We start from the raw sequence: 19,192 nt of genomic DNA on the forward strand, positions 1-19,192 counted from the left end.
GATTAATCTTTATTAATCTATCGCCCTCGAACCAATGACAAACATGACCTCTTTAGTCATACTTTAATTATAATCTTTTATGCTGCTGCTGAGATGAGACTTTAAAACTCCACCTGGTTCCCTGTTGCATCTCGCTTGCACGGAGCACAAAAGCAACCTTTAAAGCCCCTTGGAAGGCATCATCCTGGTCAACTGTAATAAGCTCCCTAACAAGGTCCCTCGTAAAATTATAATGGAAATTACATTTCCTTTGATAAGAGAATGGTCAAATAACCGTCACGACTGACACAGCATGGGGAGGCCTTGATCAGGCAGTGAATTGACAGCTGTAAATTATTATTAGTTATCAACAACATGGCTATTGTTTGTTACAATCATGTACATCAAACGATTGATTTTCAGTGCGTTCAAAACAAAAAGATCGTTAAATAGACGGAAATTTTCGTACTGTCGTTTCAAATTGAAAGTAAATTGAAAAAATAAATTCTGCTGCAGCAGTCGGTCTAAATTACGCCTCGATTCATCCATCTGACGTTTCAAATTGCTGCATGCGAGTCGCGGGGCTGGTACGCGAGCACCACGCTTTACAATCCCACCACATTCGCGTTTTGGCAAAAACGTGAATTTTTCATCTTGAATCGGCGAGGGGCTCCAGACAGACAGCGCGACCGCGTCGGAATCCTAATGAACAGCTCTCACACCTCCTGTGAAATGGCGGCTTCCCTTCCGCAGTGCGTTACGCTCCTATGCGCCACACCCAGCCCCACGCTGGACAATCCAACCTCCACGTAATGTTACACATCTATTCACAGCTACGACACGCAAAGCACAGCAGAGCATATGGCATGTAACGTGACATTGCTGATCCCAGGCCCCAGAGCCAGTACCCAAGGCCTCCTGTCATCACCGCCACTCAACCTCCACTCAGTGGGTGGTCGCTGCTTCTCCTCTGCTACCCCTAATGATAATGATAATAATAATTATTGTGAACTCGCCTTTTGCCTGTCCAAGGACGGGTGTATTGCAGAGAAATCTGAAACTTGCAAGCGAAAAGCAGACCGTGACGTGATATTCATTGCACCCATTCGTGTGCAATGTGTAAGGGCGCGGTGACAAGAGCTTTTTCATGTAAAGGTTAAAATCCCTTGTTCATCATGACGTCCTTTTTACTTCTATGTCTCAACAGCGTCCCGGAGATCGCGTGACGTGAGGGTTCTGCCTTTGTCGTGAGGGTTGTAAGTTGACGCTGAGGGAGGAGGAGGCGCCTCGTCCCCCCATGTGGAGTGACGTCACCCGCTAATTATTATTAATGGTGGGGTGTCCATTTGGAGGACGTCACCCACTCATGATTATGAATGAGGGGCAGGTCCATGTGGAGGGCGTAACCTGTTCATGATTATTAATGAGGGGGGCTAGTAGACATGGAGTAACGTCACACGCATCACACACTGACATTCTTGGGTATAGTAGTAAATTTGCTATTTGCGCCATTCTTGTCGGGCAATGATCCCACAAAAGGAATTGTTTCACAGACACAGGCCGCGGTAGTTTCACAGTAGTAGGGGTGCGATGTTGCTATGTGTTATCCTAATTGAGGTAATTTTTCTAATTTGGCAAATTTGGACTACGGCACTGGCACACAATGGCCCACTAACTCTAACCCTACTCATATCGAATTACATAATGGGATATATAATATCCAGTGACGGCGTGTATTTTACGGTTAATACACCTGCAGTTTAACACGTAGGCTTTCGAGGCCAAAATTATTCATAATAACCCTCCACCACCCGACACAGCCAATTAGTAGGAGATTTGTCATGTAAACCAAGCGCCAATTAGTTACTACTTTAGCCCACTGGTGTTGGACAGTAAATCCACAACAGTTACAATTTGAGTACAATGTTCGCTGGTAATTACGACCAACATCATCGGGCGATTTGCCAGGATGTAATTACCAGCGAAACGTCCAACTACTCAAATTGTAACGGTTGTGGATTTACTCTCCAACACACCGGTGGGCTGAAGTAGTAACTAATTGGCGCGTTTTGTTTACGAGACAAATCCCTTACTAATTGGCTGTGTCGGGTGGTGGAGGGTTACGACGCATCTATATAGAAGGGAAGTAATAAAATAATAAAAATAAAACATAGAAAAATAATTCTCACAATTTATTATTTTATTATGTTTTATTTTTATTATTTTATTACTTCCCTTCTACGTGACTTTACCAAAAGAACCAAGAAGATGAATCCCTGCAGTCACGAAAGCTTTAAATCAAAATTTAGACGTATTTATACTTACGTTATCTAACCCAAAAACCTTTATTATGAATACACCTGCATTTGAACCGCAAATGTCTGCAAAACACGGCAAACAAATCAAGGCAAGCATTGGACAAGAGGGTGACGTGGCTAGCACCACGGCCACACAGCCGCCATTGTCTCCCATTGCTATTCACATACACGCACCAGGTAAGCATCTCATTTATCTTTGCGTAGGAGGGCCAATATCTAAGAGTGGGTCCTTGCATATACACATCTGGCAGCTCAGCACAATTGCGTTAAGTAAGCCTGACTGCTAATGAGAAGGTCGCGTGGCCAAGTGAATGCATAAAAAACTGAAATTTTGTACATGGAGGGACAGATACAGGAACGAGGCATAGTCGGCTCATTTGCGTTAGCATTGTAATCAGGGAGGGGGGAGGGAGAATACGGACGGGGGGTGGGGTGTGCATACACTTGTTAATTTATATTTTGTTGTCAGCATCAGGACTTGAGCAGAATCGGCTCTCGATTTTGGGAATTGAGTCACGACGTGGAGGATCTAGGAAGCTCAGCAAGGTCACAGGGATGATTGGTCATCGCGCGCAGCACACGGCACCCTTCTGATTGAGCACGTGACCCGTGCTGCCGTGGCGGCTAACGAGGTGAACAATGAATGAGCTTCTAACAGGCGCGGCGGCTGTCAATACTCACCTGCACTGGCACAGTTTATTAAACAGCGCAAATTAATTGAGGGGCGGCTCGTTGTTTTCTAATATTTGGAGAGAGTGTGAAAACTGAGAGACAGAAGTCAAGTCATGCACCCAGGCAGTACTCTTGCTGGGGAATGTATCCGCGTGTGTAACGCGTGTTAATACAGAGCAGGGTGAGAGCACAACACTAATTTACTAATAACTTATTTTGTTTGATGCATTAGCTCAAAAGTTACCTTTTCATGTAGTTACTAATCATCGTATCTTAGCCATTTTTACATGTATATAATATAACGCATTTACAAAGAGTATAATTGACGATGACATGCTTGATGCTCCAGCTGACGTGATGTCGAGTGGTGGCTTGCGTGAGCAGTGGCTGTACTAATATAGTAGTAATAAGTGAGTGCATCCGGTATTTTCGCCATTCGCATAGCGACAACGAAGCTACTATGCTTTACAGACAGTCTGCCAGAAAGGGGTGATGTGCAATTGAGCAATATGCGGGTCATTTTTCAAATTTGGGAAATTTAGACCATGACAGTGACACACAATGGTCTGATAATTTGAATGAAATTACGGGATCTCTAACCTTCACTGTGAACAAGACAAGTAATGCACCTGCAGTGTTACCAGGGTGGCCTAATGAATTCAAACCGCGAACTTCTGCACCAAGGGGCGAACGCGCCACCGTAAGGCCGCGTCACTGCCCCAGTGGTGATGGCTGCGCTCACCGTGACACACTCTGCCCTGCAAAGGAAGAAAAGTGAGCGCGTGTGGCTAGCAAGACAGACACTAGGAGTATAACTTATGCTGTAAATTGTAATAATGCTGCTTTAATTAAACTACATTTAAAATAGGCAAAAACTTTTAGTGGAAAAAAATATGCGTAATGACAATGCCATCGCCACAAGCGTCCAAACTGTGGCATGATCACAAATTCAAATTCTCACGATAATTGTTTTTAATTGGAAATATCGGTAGCTCATGAAAACATGGAGGCACGTTCTATGCAGGCTCTTTATCTTTCCGTGAGGAACGGCAGCCTTTCAATTAGCTAATCGAAGGGACCCTTCATACGAATTTCCAGAAATCCATTATGATAAATGCCCTGGCACAATCGTAATTGCTTGACCAGCGAGCTGCCTACGGAACACGGCGGTGCGTTAGCGACCACGTCACCAATCGGCCCCACGACCGTCCGGCCCCTTCTCTGCGCCAGGACTGAACAAACGTGCGGCCTCCGATCTCCGCGGCGGACATCACGCGTCCATGCCGCACGCCAGGGGGGCGGCGGGCATCATCGATGGCCAACTGCTATCGTGGACAAATGCGGGGCTGGAAGAAAGAAGACCGCTCTCGCTAATAACGGCCTCGTCTCCAGCGCACTCAAAACAAAACGGATTGTTGTTTGGGCGCGTTGCCACGCCGTGGCCACCGCTTGCCAATGCCGTGGGAGCTATTTGCGACAGTGGCGTTAATATTGCAACGTGGAGTGATGCTCGGCAAGTAACGACGATGTTGACAGGAACCCTGTTTGTCCTGCCGTGTCGCTTCCGCCCGCGGCACTGCGCACACAAGCCATTTGTTTGTTCAGTTTTCCGAGAAAAGGTGACAATATATAAAATCATTTATTAAATCAATTGTATTGTTTTTCCTATTTTCAAGAATGATTTAAATTTCCTACGTTTTCTTTTACATTTTAATGAGCATTGCTTGCTATTCTCTCGGATGTATCCATTTACCACCTTTTATTCTTTCCAATTTTGTTAAATTTTTCTGCGAGTGAAAGGCACAATACAGAAATAAAGATTGATCCATTGATATAAGAACAACACAAACGTGACGCTCGCATGACCACCAGGGCCCAGCGCGGCCACGGGCGCAGGGCGACTGCCACGCAGCCGCTGATGTCATCGCCGCGCGGTCGCCACGGCGACGCATCGCGAGCCCGTCACGAGCGCGCGCACGAAACGCAATCGGAGCCACCCCTTCAGATCCGCACGGTGAATTAATGAACGTCTTTAAATTACACATCCTTTAAGAAGGATTCAAACTCTGTTTCAGAATTGTTGCATTATTATAAAGAAGGAGAACTAAATATATACACGTATCTTACACACACAATGTGAATATTCTCAAAATACAGGATTATTTTTGGGAACAGCGTTGAAATGTACGCAGTGACATTTAATGCAATAAAGAATACATGAAGGCGTTGTAAATAGAACATTCCATAGACATACTCTGTGCTTCTGTAACAGCAGGGGTTTGCTCTCAATTACTGGATTCTAGGTTGGAAAGATCACCAGTCGCCATGGCACCCAGACACTGCCAAATGTCTAAATAAAAGCCCAGCTCTGCCAGCAGCAATCCCGGCAGGGGGCTTGCAAGGGCCACCATTTGGTGCGGGAAACGCCGAGTGGAGAGTGTCACAACTCGTTCACATCGATTCGTGGTTTACATGATCTCTGCCACTTACCTCAGAAAATCCAGACAGGTAGCCATTGTAGTAAGATGCGAAATTCCGTAAAATAAAACGTAAGCAAAAGTTAAAAGGGAATGTGAGTTCGAGTGACATAGCGACGCTTTGGGCGTGGCAGCGGTTGCTAGGGACGATGACGGCTCTCCCACCGCTCCAACCAATCAACTGCCAGGAAGACAACCCCATGCAAGATGGCCACCATGAATTCACCCATGCAAGATGGCCACCATGAATTCACCCATGCAAGATGGCCACCATGAATTCACCCATGCAAGATGGCCACCATGAATTCACCCATGCAAGATGGCCACCATGAATTCACCCTTGCAAGATGGCCACCATGAATTCACCCTTGCAAGATGGCCACCATGAATTCACCCTTGCAAGATGGCCGGCATGACATCTTCGCTCTATGTGCATTAGCCAGTCTGTTGCAGAGGTAATTATATTGATGTTATTGATGGTGCTTATACTTGTTATTAACGATATTATCAGTCGTTAATAGGTTGTACAAGTGTTTAATGCGCCGATTATTATTTCAGATCACTGGTAACATGAACAATTCTCACAATCAAATTTAGCAATTGGGTACTATGTTAAACTTCAAGGAAATGGGATTTTAGAATGTTAATAAAATATCATATTATTATTTAGCCATCCCAATGCTGAAAATTTATCTGCAAATCACGCAATGAGGCTTACACAACAACAACATCGGCCCTACTTCGAAAGCTTGGCAGGACCTTCCTGAGAAAGAGTTTTGACACTCCATGGGGCATTCTCCTTGACAAACAGGCATACTAGTAACAAATACTAATGTAATAACAACACACAGTTGTTGCGAGTCACCTACAGAGGGCATTGCGGGCGGCAGCAAAGCATGATGCTGGACACCCAAGAGCAACCACCACGACGAACCCGCGTGCCCTCGCCCGCCGTGCCGCACACACGTGGCCGCGTGGCCGCGCTCCCGGCCACGTGGCCACGCGCGCCGACGATCCACACGTCACGTGCAAAGCCCTCACTGATCTACACGTTTCCTACCCACTGAAGGCTGCCATTGAGTGCATCGTTATTTTGAGTGTGCAGACATTTCGTACGCCCGTCTCAAATTCATATTGAACAGAAGGTCGCATGTCTCTGGCGCATCCGTCTGCTTCTGAACATTTCATTTTGGATATTAGGATACTGCAAAAAGACTACATCAGGACCGTTTTTTAGTTGTCGCACTACGTGTTTGGCAGGAATTTTATTTATTGGCACACGTGTCCGTCTGAAGCCAAAATGTTTAACATTGTAATCTGCACTGCATTTCATCTAAACGTTACGTAACCTACGTGGATCAGCAGGAGGACACAGAGAGATGCCTGCCCACATGCGAGCGCCTCAAGCCAGACACCTCCAGCCAGACACAGGGACGTGGGGGTGGCCTAAATAGGGCGGGCAGCGAGCCCGAGCGGGACACGTGTGGCAGAGCTGTTCCAAGCAGTTCTGCGACAGCGTGGCAAAACGGGTAAAACCCTCGTCTGACACACACACAAAGAGAAAGATACCCCATAGAGCCTTTAACTATTGGGGCAAGTGCTGTTCGCGAGCACCTATTAAGGCCGGCATGGCACAAGAGGGTGCTGGTGGCCAACACCATCCCCAGGAAGCTGGCATTTGTCTCCTCAATGCTGTTGTTTATGCACTGCATCAGGTCGTAATTTGAGGCCAAGTCGACCTTAGCGGAGGCCCAGGATCGGTTCAGTTATTTTTCACCGACGTTGGACATGAGCAGGAATCAAACTGGGGTTGCCGGGTTCATAGAGCGGGGCGCTAACCACGACCGCTCCCCATATCTCCACACGAATGCTCCAGCACAAGTTTCACTCGTGAACGTACAACTGGTTGCCATACTCGCCCCGCAAAAATGTGGCATGCGCTGGCGTGAATAATCCATTTTGTGAGGGTATCCCATTACGGTCAGGCTGTCTGCATTAGGTCCGCTCGGGGCGATTATGATGCCATGCAGTATTTACCAATTAAATCGGACAAAAACGTATATATATTTTTATTTCCCTTCTACGTGACTTTACCGAAAGAACCAAGAATATGAATCCCTGCAGTCACGAAAGCTTTAAATCAAAAATGAAACACACATAGCGAACAGTGTAGGACAGTATATCCACACTTAACGATAGAACCCAGTGATCAGTGAGATTGTTTATTAAACGTGTTGCCTCCGCTAAAAAGTGTGTGCGCCTCAGTAATTACACACTACAAAGGTAAAGTAATGTAGAGCTTGGTTGAGAAAACCATCAAGCAGCGGAGCTCCTTAAAGCTGCGTCAAATGCTATATATTATTTTTTACATAGTTGCGGAGTACAGCTCACCAGGCCCAAAACATCAAATAGCCAGCGACAAACAGTACTATTAAAGTTGTCAGACAAGAGTTAACACGTTTCTTGAACTGACTGAGGTTGGTGGTGATGGTTGAAGAGTGTGGTGGATGAGACAAAACAGTCGGTCTGGTCGGCTGTGTCCTCAACATGAAAGGAGGAATCAATTAGCACCGGGTGTTACAGCATTTGTCCTTGTAAGGCGCTCAACGGAAATGATTATCAACCATAGCCACCGACCTGGGAAATTGGTAAATCCTCTTTAAAAACTACCAACCACCCACCAAGCCTGTCGTCTAACACCGTTTATATGGCTTCACGGCATTAATAGCGAAGTGTGCATGTGTTGGCGTGTGATTTTACATCACACACACGCTGAGCAGTGGGTTATTGTGGTCTGCAATAACCTGTGCATGGCCTCGGGAAAATAAACATCTTTCAATAAACCGTAGAAAATGTAATTCATAATGGGTGCAAAACATGTGCATGCACTTTGTGTAGAGATATTTGTATTTTGAGAATGTATTGCAATCTCTTTTGGTCGTGGTTTTGATTCATCAAGACATCTAATCCCTTAATGTCATCTTTGCCGCAGCATTTGCTCCAGTACACATCACCCCTGATGCCAATATTCCTCTATTAATGCCACTGGCTGGCCAACGGACAGCCTTTTGTGTTTTGACTCATGCCTATGTACCCAGCGATCTCTAACTTGAACCCGTGGAGATACACGCGCTTCGCGTGCTGCCCTGCCATCATTAGATCCCCCGACGTCATTCACAAGAGCCACCGTCAGGGTCCAAATTTGCCAAATATGAAAATGACACCACAAATTACTCAATTTGGACTCTACACAACAATCATTGCCCCCTTCTGGCACCAGATTAATGCCCAGGTCGCTTTTGGAATTGAGACTTACTCTGACCTATTGATTTCTCAAGTGGTTAAACAAGATAAACAAATCATATATGTACCTATGTACACAGGATACACGTGATTCTATGGACTACAGGCTGCATTCGTACAACGCTAGTTGATACAGCTGTGGTGTCCGATGCGGCAGCAAGATGTCCGAACGCCGCGGCACAACACACCAAGAGCATGGTCGCCCCGGTGAGCAGCACTGCCTTCTGGTTGTACAGTATTGCTAGTTAGTGCCTCTGTTGGGGGTTATCCCCACAATCACATGTCAATACAATAATGGCATGCTTGAGAAGCCAGCCAACGAGAGTGGTTAGGCAACAATGCTTCTCATAACTACCTGCACAGCAATGGAATCAAACGAAAATAAAAAGCTGCAACAGCTTTTATTCCCATGTGCACGAACCGAACATCATTATACATAGTGTGACAGCATGTCAGCATTACTGACACATTTGTGACACTATTTTTGTGTTAGTTTCTATTTGTTTCATTGATATTTGATCTATTTTGCATTGGATAAATTCATTTCAAATTTACAAATGCAAATGTCTTCACTCCATGACACCTCTGACAATTCAGTTAATTGAGTAAGTTCAGTATTCACACCACATTTATGGTGCAAGGCTATCGTCACAAAGGCGCTGCTGTGTTTGTCTACGGTAATTTCACAGTAGGGGGCAACGTTGCTTTGCATATTCCCATTCCGAATAATTTGCTGGTAAATTAAGGATAACAGCATCTTAAACGTTCACCACGATGCAGACGGTGGATAGTATTTTGCGGTTAATACACCCGCAGAATTAACCAGGGTGACCTCCCGGTTACCAAACCGCAAACCTCTGCAACAAGCGGCGAACGCACTACCGCTACGCCGCATCACCACCGCGGGAAAACGTGCCAAAAACAACGTAAGGTAGAAATGCTCTTGAAATGAACAAATGTTTCACAACAGTGGCTGTGCGGCATCACGTGAATATGCACGCAGTGCCTTCCCAACGCGGAATGTGCAGCTGGGGCGAATTCCACGGATCCTTAGGATTCAATACATTCCCGCGAAACCACTGCACTGTAAACACGGAGAGTGACGCTCGGTGCTCGAGCCGGATCGCCTTCTCCACTCGGCTGTCTCGAGCCGGGTCGCCTCCTCCACTCAGCCGTCTCTCCACACTAACAGACGACAGTTCTTCTACTGACATCCAATGGCCGCATGGCCTTCTGGGAGCGCGTACTCTGAGCAAGCATTGGCTTTCAATCAAGCAAACTCTGGACAGGTTTAAACATTCAGTGTCTTATCAGCAGTCAAAACTGCCAGACATTTGTAAGCAAGGACCCTCTCTTAGATATGAGTCCTAGTTCAACAAAAATGGTTAAATACCAAACCACAAGGTTTCAGCAATTGAAATCGTGATGGAGCTTCTGAATTAATACTGTGATATTCAAACAGCCATTCATCTGCTGGCAACATATTCTTGTGGCATGCAGAAAATCGTCGTTGTTATTACAAAGTAACATGATAGGTCTCAAATTTCACACTGAAACTGTATGCCTAATGCAAACTAAGACAATACGTCCACAGAATTACAGCAAATCCAAACGGCTTTGAAAATAGAGTTATGCGAAGCTGATCCGTGATGGAGAGAGGTGGAGAGATTAAGGCCTGGTATTTATTAATACCAGAGACTCCATTCATTGCTACAATAATAAGAATCAACTTCACTTATATGGCATTGCTTATATTCCTGGGTAAAATAAAGCGCCTTGCAACACATCTCATTTAAACATTCTAAAGGCACCCCTAGCAGGAAGCTGTCCCTGTGCGGCACAAGGTAATGTTTTAGAATTTTGACGAGTTTTGATCATGAGGCCGACACCCAATGGCCTGCTCTTGTGAATAACGTCAGGTGATATTCAAGTAGAAGGGAAGTAATAAAATAATAAAAATAAAACATAATATATGTTTTGTTTTATTATTTTATTACTTCCCTTCTACGTGACTTTACCAAAAGAACTAAGAAGATGAATCCCTGCAGTCACGAAAGCTTTAAATCGAAAAAAGATATTCAAGTAGTTTCATGGTTAATATGCCCGCAAAAATGACGGAAGAAGAGTGATGTTTCATATGCATCTGTCTACCTAAAAGTCAGTTTGCATCGAACCTTCATGAATGATACAGTATAAGCGTACACCAATTAAACACCATGTATTTTTGTATTTGTTAAGTACAACTAATATTTCACAAAGGTAGAAAACCACTGCAATGTTATGGGCTGACAAACACCGTTAAAAACACAGCAGGAGGTTTCAAGCAACTGGCGGGGTGTGCAGTCCACGCGGGCGCTTGCGAGTGAGCCCGGGTGGCACAGCGGGCACAAGCGCCAGCAGGAGACAAGCCACCACACCCCACCACATCTACTTTCCCTCTGCCTAGGACACGCAACGACATTTTGGCAAGAGGATTAGGACTGAGAGTGGGGCTGTTCCAGAGGCTAAAGTTAACTCTTCTCCCACTGGGTCCGTCACTCACCACCGCGCAAGGCCACGCTACAGCTCCCACCGCACAGCTGCCATGCTGCCCGGGAGCAGGCCTGAGCCACTGACAGAAGGCCGGGCAGCGGTACCACCTCCTCCTGCATCACTTTGGAGTAGTAGTACCTGTACTGTAGTTGTTGGGTTGCGGAACACGTACAGCATTCCAACCACCACCACCACGCTGCAGATCACAACAACAGTTCTCATCCTGCGTCTTCACGCTACTCCACTTTAGAATTCCCTCCCACCTTCTCTTTTTCCAAGCATGTATGATAATGATAACCTTGCTCAACTCAAGTAACGTGTTAAAACTGTTATCCAGTACAATTTTGATGAGTGCTGTTTGTTGCTGGACACTTGGCATTTTGGGTCTTTGGACCTGTGCTTGGCAACGGTTTTTAAATAAATATATTCATGTATACATGGGTGTTTACAGCATTCACGAGTAGGAATAAAAATGTATTTTCATAATACAATGATTTCTGTGCAGCGGCATTCACGCAAGTCGCATCTCAGAATGCTGTAGAACTTGTAATGTCCACAATTTCCGCAGAGGTGCAGGAAGCCAAGAGGTGAGAAGGCAGCCACAACCGGCACCAATAACTACAGAAGCTCTGTGTTCCTATAGAGATGTTTGGCCAGCTCCATGCATATGCTTGTGATACCTGCATCAAACTGTGCATGTGAGAAATGTATATTTATGATTTATGTACAGTGTCGGATTATGTTATACTGAGGCTAATGGTGTGACCCAGACTGTACAAATGAGACAGAAACAACAATATGTGATACAAATAAATCAGTGTGAAATTAAATAATCAAGTCTGGAACTGAATCATGGCCCGGAGTCATGACAACTCATTCAATCGCTAGAGGGTCAACTCCGCACGCCAATTTACTACGGCACACCCGGGAAATGAAAACAGATTCAGCATTAGTCGGTTTTGCCTGCAATGGGGCAGCACTTGTCTCCATCACTAGCCCTGAGCCAGTGGTGGACATTCCACACTCCCATGGCAGAGGCCATTCACTGTTGAATGACCACAAACTGCAAAAAATAAATGCCAAGTTGATCCACGAATGAGAGTTGAACTCGCAATATTCTGACTGAGAGTTCATATAAGTGCAAGTAAACACGTTAAAAAATGTTGAGCCTGCGACATTATAACGTTCCATCTCACTACCATGGGACTGCGTGGTCGTGAAGAGTTGAAAACCAAATAGGTTTCCTGTGGCTGTTTCTCTTCCCGAGCACAGCTAACATTGGCTGCTTCTCACCTTTCACAAACACTGCAGAGATTCTAATTCACTGCTGCCTCCTCTTCGCGTGGCTATTTGTGATGTGTGCTTAGTAACTAAGATGGAGGGAAGTAAATATTCCTGTTGCCAGCGCAAGGTGGATGAAACGTGGCAAAATCAAATGGAAATGGTGAGCATGGGTTTCCTAGCAACAAGTGTGTAGGTGCTTGATAAATGATCGCAAAGTAAACATTCATTTTAAAAATGTGAAATGGCATACATCGTCACTAATTGTATGACGGTAAATTACACGGCCCGACAGCCACGAGCAATCGAGAAGAAATGTCTGAGCAGACGACAGATAATTCCAAGCCGAGCCAATTGGTAATTACAGCCCAGGTGGGTCACCGCAACCTTTGTCCACAATTTAAACATTTTCCCCTTCTAAATTTGTCAAGTTAGCGTGCAGCTCCTCCACTACGCTTGCAACGATAGAATTTATTTTTCTCACCAGAGTGCCCAATTTTGCTGGCTCATTGCCCGAGCAGCCATTTCTGAGCGGAGGGCTACTTGCAGGCTTGCCTTGCACACAAGGTATCTTTAACCCCTTCGTGTGGCGCCCGGTAGGGCGGCCGACACCGGTATCGTTACCAGAGCGCGTATTGCTGCGTTAAAGAGGCCGTGTCAACGGTGTTTATAATGGGATCGAAGCTGAGAACGGGGCAGCAGGACGCGGCCATGAAAGGCAACGAAGCTTATGCTGCAATGGAATGATCGCAAAATGCAGAGCACTTGACATGATACAGGCATACTCTTGTATATACACCAGAAAAGCCAGCAAAATTTGATAAACAAGCCACACTCTGCTGATGAGACTGAAGAGAGGCAAAACGGCAAAAGGCTGCTACATTAGATTTAGCCACCAACACAATCAGATGCAAAAACTGAATATCATATGTGAAAGCATCCCCATGCACAAAAGAGCATAGGCCAGTCCTCTCCTTCTTTGCCATTCCTAGGTTAGCTGCATAAAAATTCCATGTTCCTATGAAAGGGACCAATATATTCACATTCCTTGACTTGGATTTGAACTTGTACCCTTCCTGTGGCACAGCACCTCTGGCCCAGACGCTGATTACATGCTACAGATAAGCGAGAGGCAGCGCGAAGAGGTTTCAGGTTCACAGTTGCGGAGAGTCTGGAATCTAACGGCTGCTCCATTAGCATGCTGCCACAAACGTGTTCTAAAACACTGCAGTGACGCGGAGGGAAACGCCACAAAGACTCGTGCTGCATCATCCCAACCACATCCCAACCACCATCCTTCCATTTCCCCACTCCCTAGCAGTCTCCCCCCACCCTAGCCAAGCCCACCCCACCAAAAACAGCCACGCCAAATTAAATTAGCAGAGGCCGTGCAAGTCAGTGCTGCCAAGCCCCACTGATCAATCAGCTGCCGCGAGACTGCCGGCCCAGCACTCTACAAGATTGCACAAAATGGACGCCCGTGCCAGCGTTCCTTTGGCCATCCCGACAATGGCAATGTCGCATTCGCTGGCACAGCTTGCTACGGCAGATACTGTACGCTAGCACCACATTTAATTTAAAATTTAGGAAGACACAGGAGATGGTGAAAAGTTTCACAAGGAAAAAAGCAGCCCCGAATATGGTTTCCAGTTATTGTGTCAGTATTTCTGCACAGCGAGCGGAACACAGAGGAGATGAATAGCACTTTTTGAAATGGGATTTTTCATACACCGTAAATATCTCTCACTTACCGGAAATACCAACCCTGGCTTGCTGCAAGTGAACAAGCAAGCCGCTTAGCACCAAGCTATACAAGTCACACATTCGACACAGCAACGTCCTGTTGCACGCTCAAAACCCAATTCCCCATCTGAAAAAAAACATCCACGACTCCAGAAAATGTTGAAAACGATGCCAACTACTGTTTTGCTGCGTTGAGTATTTTCGCGCCTTGCAAGTTACATATGTGTATAGAATACACCACAAGGCGGTAAGTGCTAGAGTAAAATAACTGCAGAAAGTTAAAATCAAACATCTCATTTGATAAAAGTAAATTTTTGGGTTAAGCCGTGTAATGAGCTGGCCAAATGCGTGTTGTCAAGTCCTTCCACCACCCAACACAGCAAAACACATTTCAATAGTCACGAGCACAAGCAATTAATGTGTCAATAATTATTCTTTAAGCTCATTGGTAATTTTAAGAGCAAGTCTTGATTGATTGAATTCTCACAAGCAAATTCAGCAATTAGAATATAAAATTTGCTTGGCTATGTCAGGTGGTAGAGGCTTTTATTTAGCACAAATTTGGACAGGTCATTTACCTGACCTTAGTCCAAAACTCAATTATGAATCAAAACCCTAGGAGCTGAATCTATCATTCATTCTTAAAATTCCCAAAAGCTCCGATGGGCATCAATGAGGCTCCGAGCCGGGGAAAGCTAACACCACGAGCTCATTCTACCAGGGCCTTCCAGACGCCAGTTGCATCGTGCCACGCGTGTGGATTTGTAAACGCGAGCCCGAGCTGTGGCGGAGCAGATCCCCGCGTGCACGATCACACCGACTCACTCGTGGTTTTTCCAATCATCTGGATGATGCACTTGGAGTCGCGGCTCGTCTCCCGGTTGTTAAACGGCCGCACCCGCACGGCCACTTTAACCGATGCCCCCGCCATCTTGGGCCACGTAGCCAGGCGCGGTCGCACTCGTAGTCGGCCGCGGTGGCAGTGGCGTTGGCGGGAGGCTTGAGGAGAAGCCTTTCAATCCTGCGGCGGGAACGGGGGATGAGAAATTTTACTCGATGAGCTTCATCTGCAACATTCTGCAAGTTTTACGATACAAAATCAAACCACAAAAGTATGTGATTTGGTGCAAATAACCTAAAAATCACACTTTTAAATTGCTCTGTAGTGTACCCATCCTTAACAAACTTGCAAACATTCTAGTGGAATTAAAATGACAAGAAAGTACTGTGCATTTAAAACACTTTGGTGCAACTATTTTCAACAAGAAAATATTCGCACCTCCGATTAGCACGGTTGGCTACGTATGGTGTGAAAGAAGTTCAACATACATACAGAAAACTGAATGGCCAACAAGCATGCTCCACAATTCTGTTTGTCTAATTTTGAGATTTTTGGTTATTATTCATTTTTTTATGCAGGTTTTGTGGCCAGAAAATCGACACCCAGACAGTGAGCCAGCTGACAACTCAGCAACATCTAAATACCCGAGCCAAGGTAAGACATCAGATTGATAGATACGTGGCCAAGGACCCAAACATAGCGTGCCTCACCCACAACCAGATGACATACTACGACATTTGGGAGATTCCAGGGCCCAGTGGTCACGTATGTAGCTTGCTGCAAAAGGTTCACAGTTCGAAAATTACCAGGCTACCCTGGTTCACACTGCTACTTAATCACATAGAATGCACCGTATGCTTCACATTGGACGTTAACACTCCCATGACATCAATAGAAGAAATATAGGCCACGTTTGAAAAAGGAATCACAAAATTACTTATTTGGGAATCACATAGCAATAGTTGTCCCCCTCTTGTGAAAACCTAGCAGGACCCTCCTAAAGAGTTTCGAGACTGGCTAAACTATTAGTCAAAATAATAATAATCACATACGTGAGCATACACCCTGCCAGCAAACATCCATCTCACCTACAGACACCGAGTATGCAACTATAGTAATCGAGCACCCAGATGTGGCTGTCAGGGAGACACCTGACCCACCCTCGCAAAAAAGCCAACGTTGTTTCATGTGTCTCGATGGGTTCCATTCATCTCCTGGTTAAATTATGCATTAGAACTGACTCACTGGCATACCCAACAGTTCTCCAACACCAAGCGATCCAGGTGGAGCATACAGGCTGCTGCTGCACTGTAGATACAGTGGGTGTCCATGCGTGTGTGCGGAACGGATTCCCAGAGCAGCGGGAGTGGAATGCAGTCCACGCGTGCAGCAGCAGCAGCAGCGTTGTAATTACAGGGCGCGTGTGCGGCACGGCCACAGCGTGCACACGGCCACCGCTGGCACAAATGCTGTCGGCTGCCACGGCACTATCGTGAAATATCGATGAGGGACTGGCATTCGGCAAGTCCGGCTCCCTCCATCTCCCCACTGCTAATCGGTGCTCAAACGACCAACTCCCCAGGTCAGAGATGGATCGAGAAACTCCTCATGAGGTGGGGGTGGCCACGGAATATCAATCATTAATGGACAACACATTAAATATATTTTCTTTCAAGAAATATCAACAAAATACCAATTGGCAGGGTCTCAAGGAGGGGGGGGGGGCAATCACCTCCATCACTCCCACCTTGGATTTACCACTGCATCAGGAACTCCCCATTTTAGTTTGAGTCAACATAGTGGCAGTCCATAAATAATTACCAATTTCCGATCGTTCTGTGCGTAGCCAGGAACCGAACCTGTACAGCGAGAATAATGGTGCATGCAGTTCGCTGACCGATGCGCCATCAAGCACACACATCTATCAAGCAAAGCACACAAATTAGCAATGTAGACAGGTGAATTACACAGGCACACATCAACCACGCAGACTGATCAACTGCAGACGCGTTAACCACACTGACACATGCCCCACGGTGGCTAGGAGATGTTAACTACCTCGCCTGGCATACAGGAGGCCGTGGGTTCGATCCCGACCCTGACCGCCTGCTGCTGTATATTTTGAGTTTGTATGTTCTCCTCGTGGTCGTGTGGATTTTTTTCCGGGTCCTCTGGTTTTTCCTTCCACGTTTAGAAACATGCATTTAGAGTATATGGCTGCTATAAATTCGCACATGATAAGCTATCATTTGTGGCCAGATCGCCTCTGAAGAAGAGTTATATAGCTCAGTAGGCCTTACCTGGTAAAATAAAACATTTAGTTTACATGCGTAACCGCACGGGCACACGTTACATCCACATACATCAACATAAAGCACGCAACCTCGAGACATCCCAGACACTGAATACGATGATGTCATACAGAAAAAAACGCATCGCTTTATTAAGATGATGCTGATGATCAACCATCATGCAGACGAAATGCACTACAAAGCACATATAGTGGCGAAAAATAAACAAGTCAACGTGATATCAAATGAGCATTGAGGCGTTGGTGATTATCTCCTGTTTACAGCCCAAAACCAGTCATTGAAATTCCACATTCATATGGCCGGGGGCGAGTTTATCCGTTGACTGTTTGACTTCCTCACAACGTGGTACTGAATTTATCAACCCCGGAAGGATGATGTGCCGATTTAACCCACACCCAGGATTTCAATTAGCAATCTTCCGACTGCGAGCTTCTCGCTCTACCGGCGAGTCGCCAGAGCAATATAAACGATGTCCACCGTCGATCTGTATAGATCACAGACTGTAGACAGACTGCATCGAGTACATATTCAGCGGTGCGTTATCTAATGCCTGCAGCCACGTTCGTTGACGCACATGGCTCCACATTCGCTGCCCGCTCTGTGCGCGTTCTCGGGGAATGACTGACTCGCGACAGAGGCCGGTGGCTTCCAGAACCAGCCCAGGTCCTTGTCTCTCTCCCTCTGCCAGGGAGATGGTGGATTCATCTTGTTGATGAACATCAATCTCCATCTGCGTGATGGGCCGGGCACGGATGGGGCTGGCTGCTGGAGGTGGGGAACCCACAACAATGAGGCTACGCCCAGAATTTACCGATGCCGGAGATGGAATTTTACGTGGAAAAATGTGAAACGAAAATTGGAAAATAAATCTGGATTCGCGTTCAGGATAGGAAAAGGAAGGGCGGTGTGGCGGATTTTTCCTTCCATGGTTAAAACAACAAACAGCGCAACGATTGTCACCCCCACAGCGGAATGTTGTTTACCACCGCACCGCACGATGCGGTGCGGTTAGGGGATGACGGGGAGGTTAGTCGCGGTGTACTTTGGTGTGATGATGTGGTGTGTGATGATGTGGTGTGTGATGATGTGGTGTGGTTGGTATGGTGGGGTGCGGTTCAACGTGGTGAGGGGTGGTATGATGACGTGGTCTATTGCGGTGTGACGGCGTGGTAAGGTGAAGTATGGTCTTTTCATGCCGCACTCAATGGGCGTGGAGCCGCTATCCGCGAGAGGTAACGGTGGGTGGGGAGCCAATTCTCTCCCAGAGCGGCACCACGACCCGCGGCACCCCTCAAGCCGCTGTCGCCTCCCGCCTGACGGGGCCACCACCAGAGGAGGCGGGAGGTGACAGCGGCAGGGGCGAGACGCGGCGTCGAGACGAGCTGAGGACAAGGGGCGCGTTAGGAACACGGCCACGGGATGAGATGGAGGCCGGCCGGCAGGCATGGGCGCTGCATAGCCCCCAGCGAGAGACAGAGGCAGGAGAGAGAGAGAGACAGGGATGATGCTGATGCTGCTGCTGCTGCAGGGAGAGAGGAGAGACTCACCTTCCAGAGGCCGGTCCCCACCCGCCCTGCGTGTCCGCGCGTCGCTCGCCGCGGGGTCTCTGCGAGCCCGCGGACCCGGCCCGGGGCTTCTGGGCGGGGTGGTGGGTTCGGTGGTGCCGGGAGGAGGAGGAGGAGGCGGCGCTGTTGCAAAGAAGAAGCGGCAGGGAGCTGGGAGACGGCAGCGAAG

The 19,192-nt window shown here is 46.7% G+C and overlaps 1 protein-coding gene across 17 annotated transcripts in view; it reads right to left on the reverse strand.

The window, feature by feature from the left end:
- Positions 1 to 19,192, reverse strand: part of KIF1B (kinesin family member 1B) — a 109,882-nt gene extending 90,690 nt beyond the window's left edge. For 16 of the 17 annotated variants that reach the window (XM_061566245.1, XM_061566258.1, XM_061566252.1 and 13 more), the window contains exons 1-2: positions 19,006 to 19,192; positions 15,131 to 15,326 (exon numbers count right to left, since the gene is read on the reverse strand). In XM_061566245.1, the coding sequence (XP_061422229.1) occupies positions 15,131 to 15,236 (106 nt within the window). In that variant the 5' untranslated portion in view covers positions 15,237 to 15,326; positions 19,006 to 19,192. Of the gene's footprint in view, positions 1 to 5,459; positions 5,568 to 15,130; positions 15,327 to 19,005 lie in introns of those variants that run through there. The other variant, XM_061566253.1, reaches the window with a different exon arrangement.

This window comes from Lethenteron reissneri, chromosome 36 (assembly GCF_015708825.2).
Source record: "Lethenteron reissneri isolate LAM-NWPU_2019-01 chromosome 36, ASM1570882v1, whole genome shotgun sequence".
Classification (NCBI taxonomy): Eukaryota; Metazoa; Chordata; class Hyperoartia; order Petromyzontiformes; family Petromyzontidae; genus Lethenteron; species Lethenteron reissneri.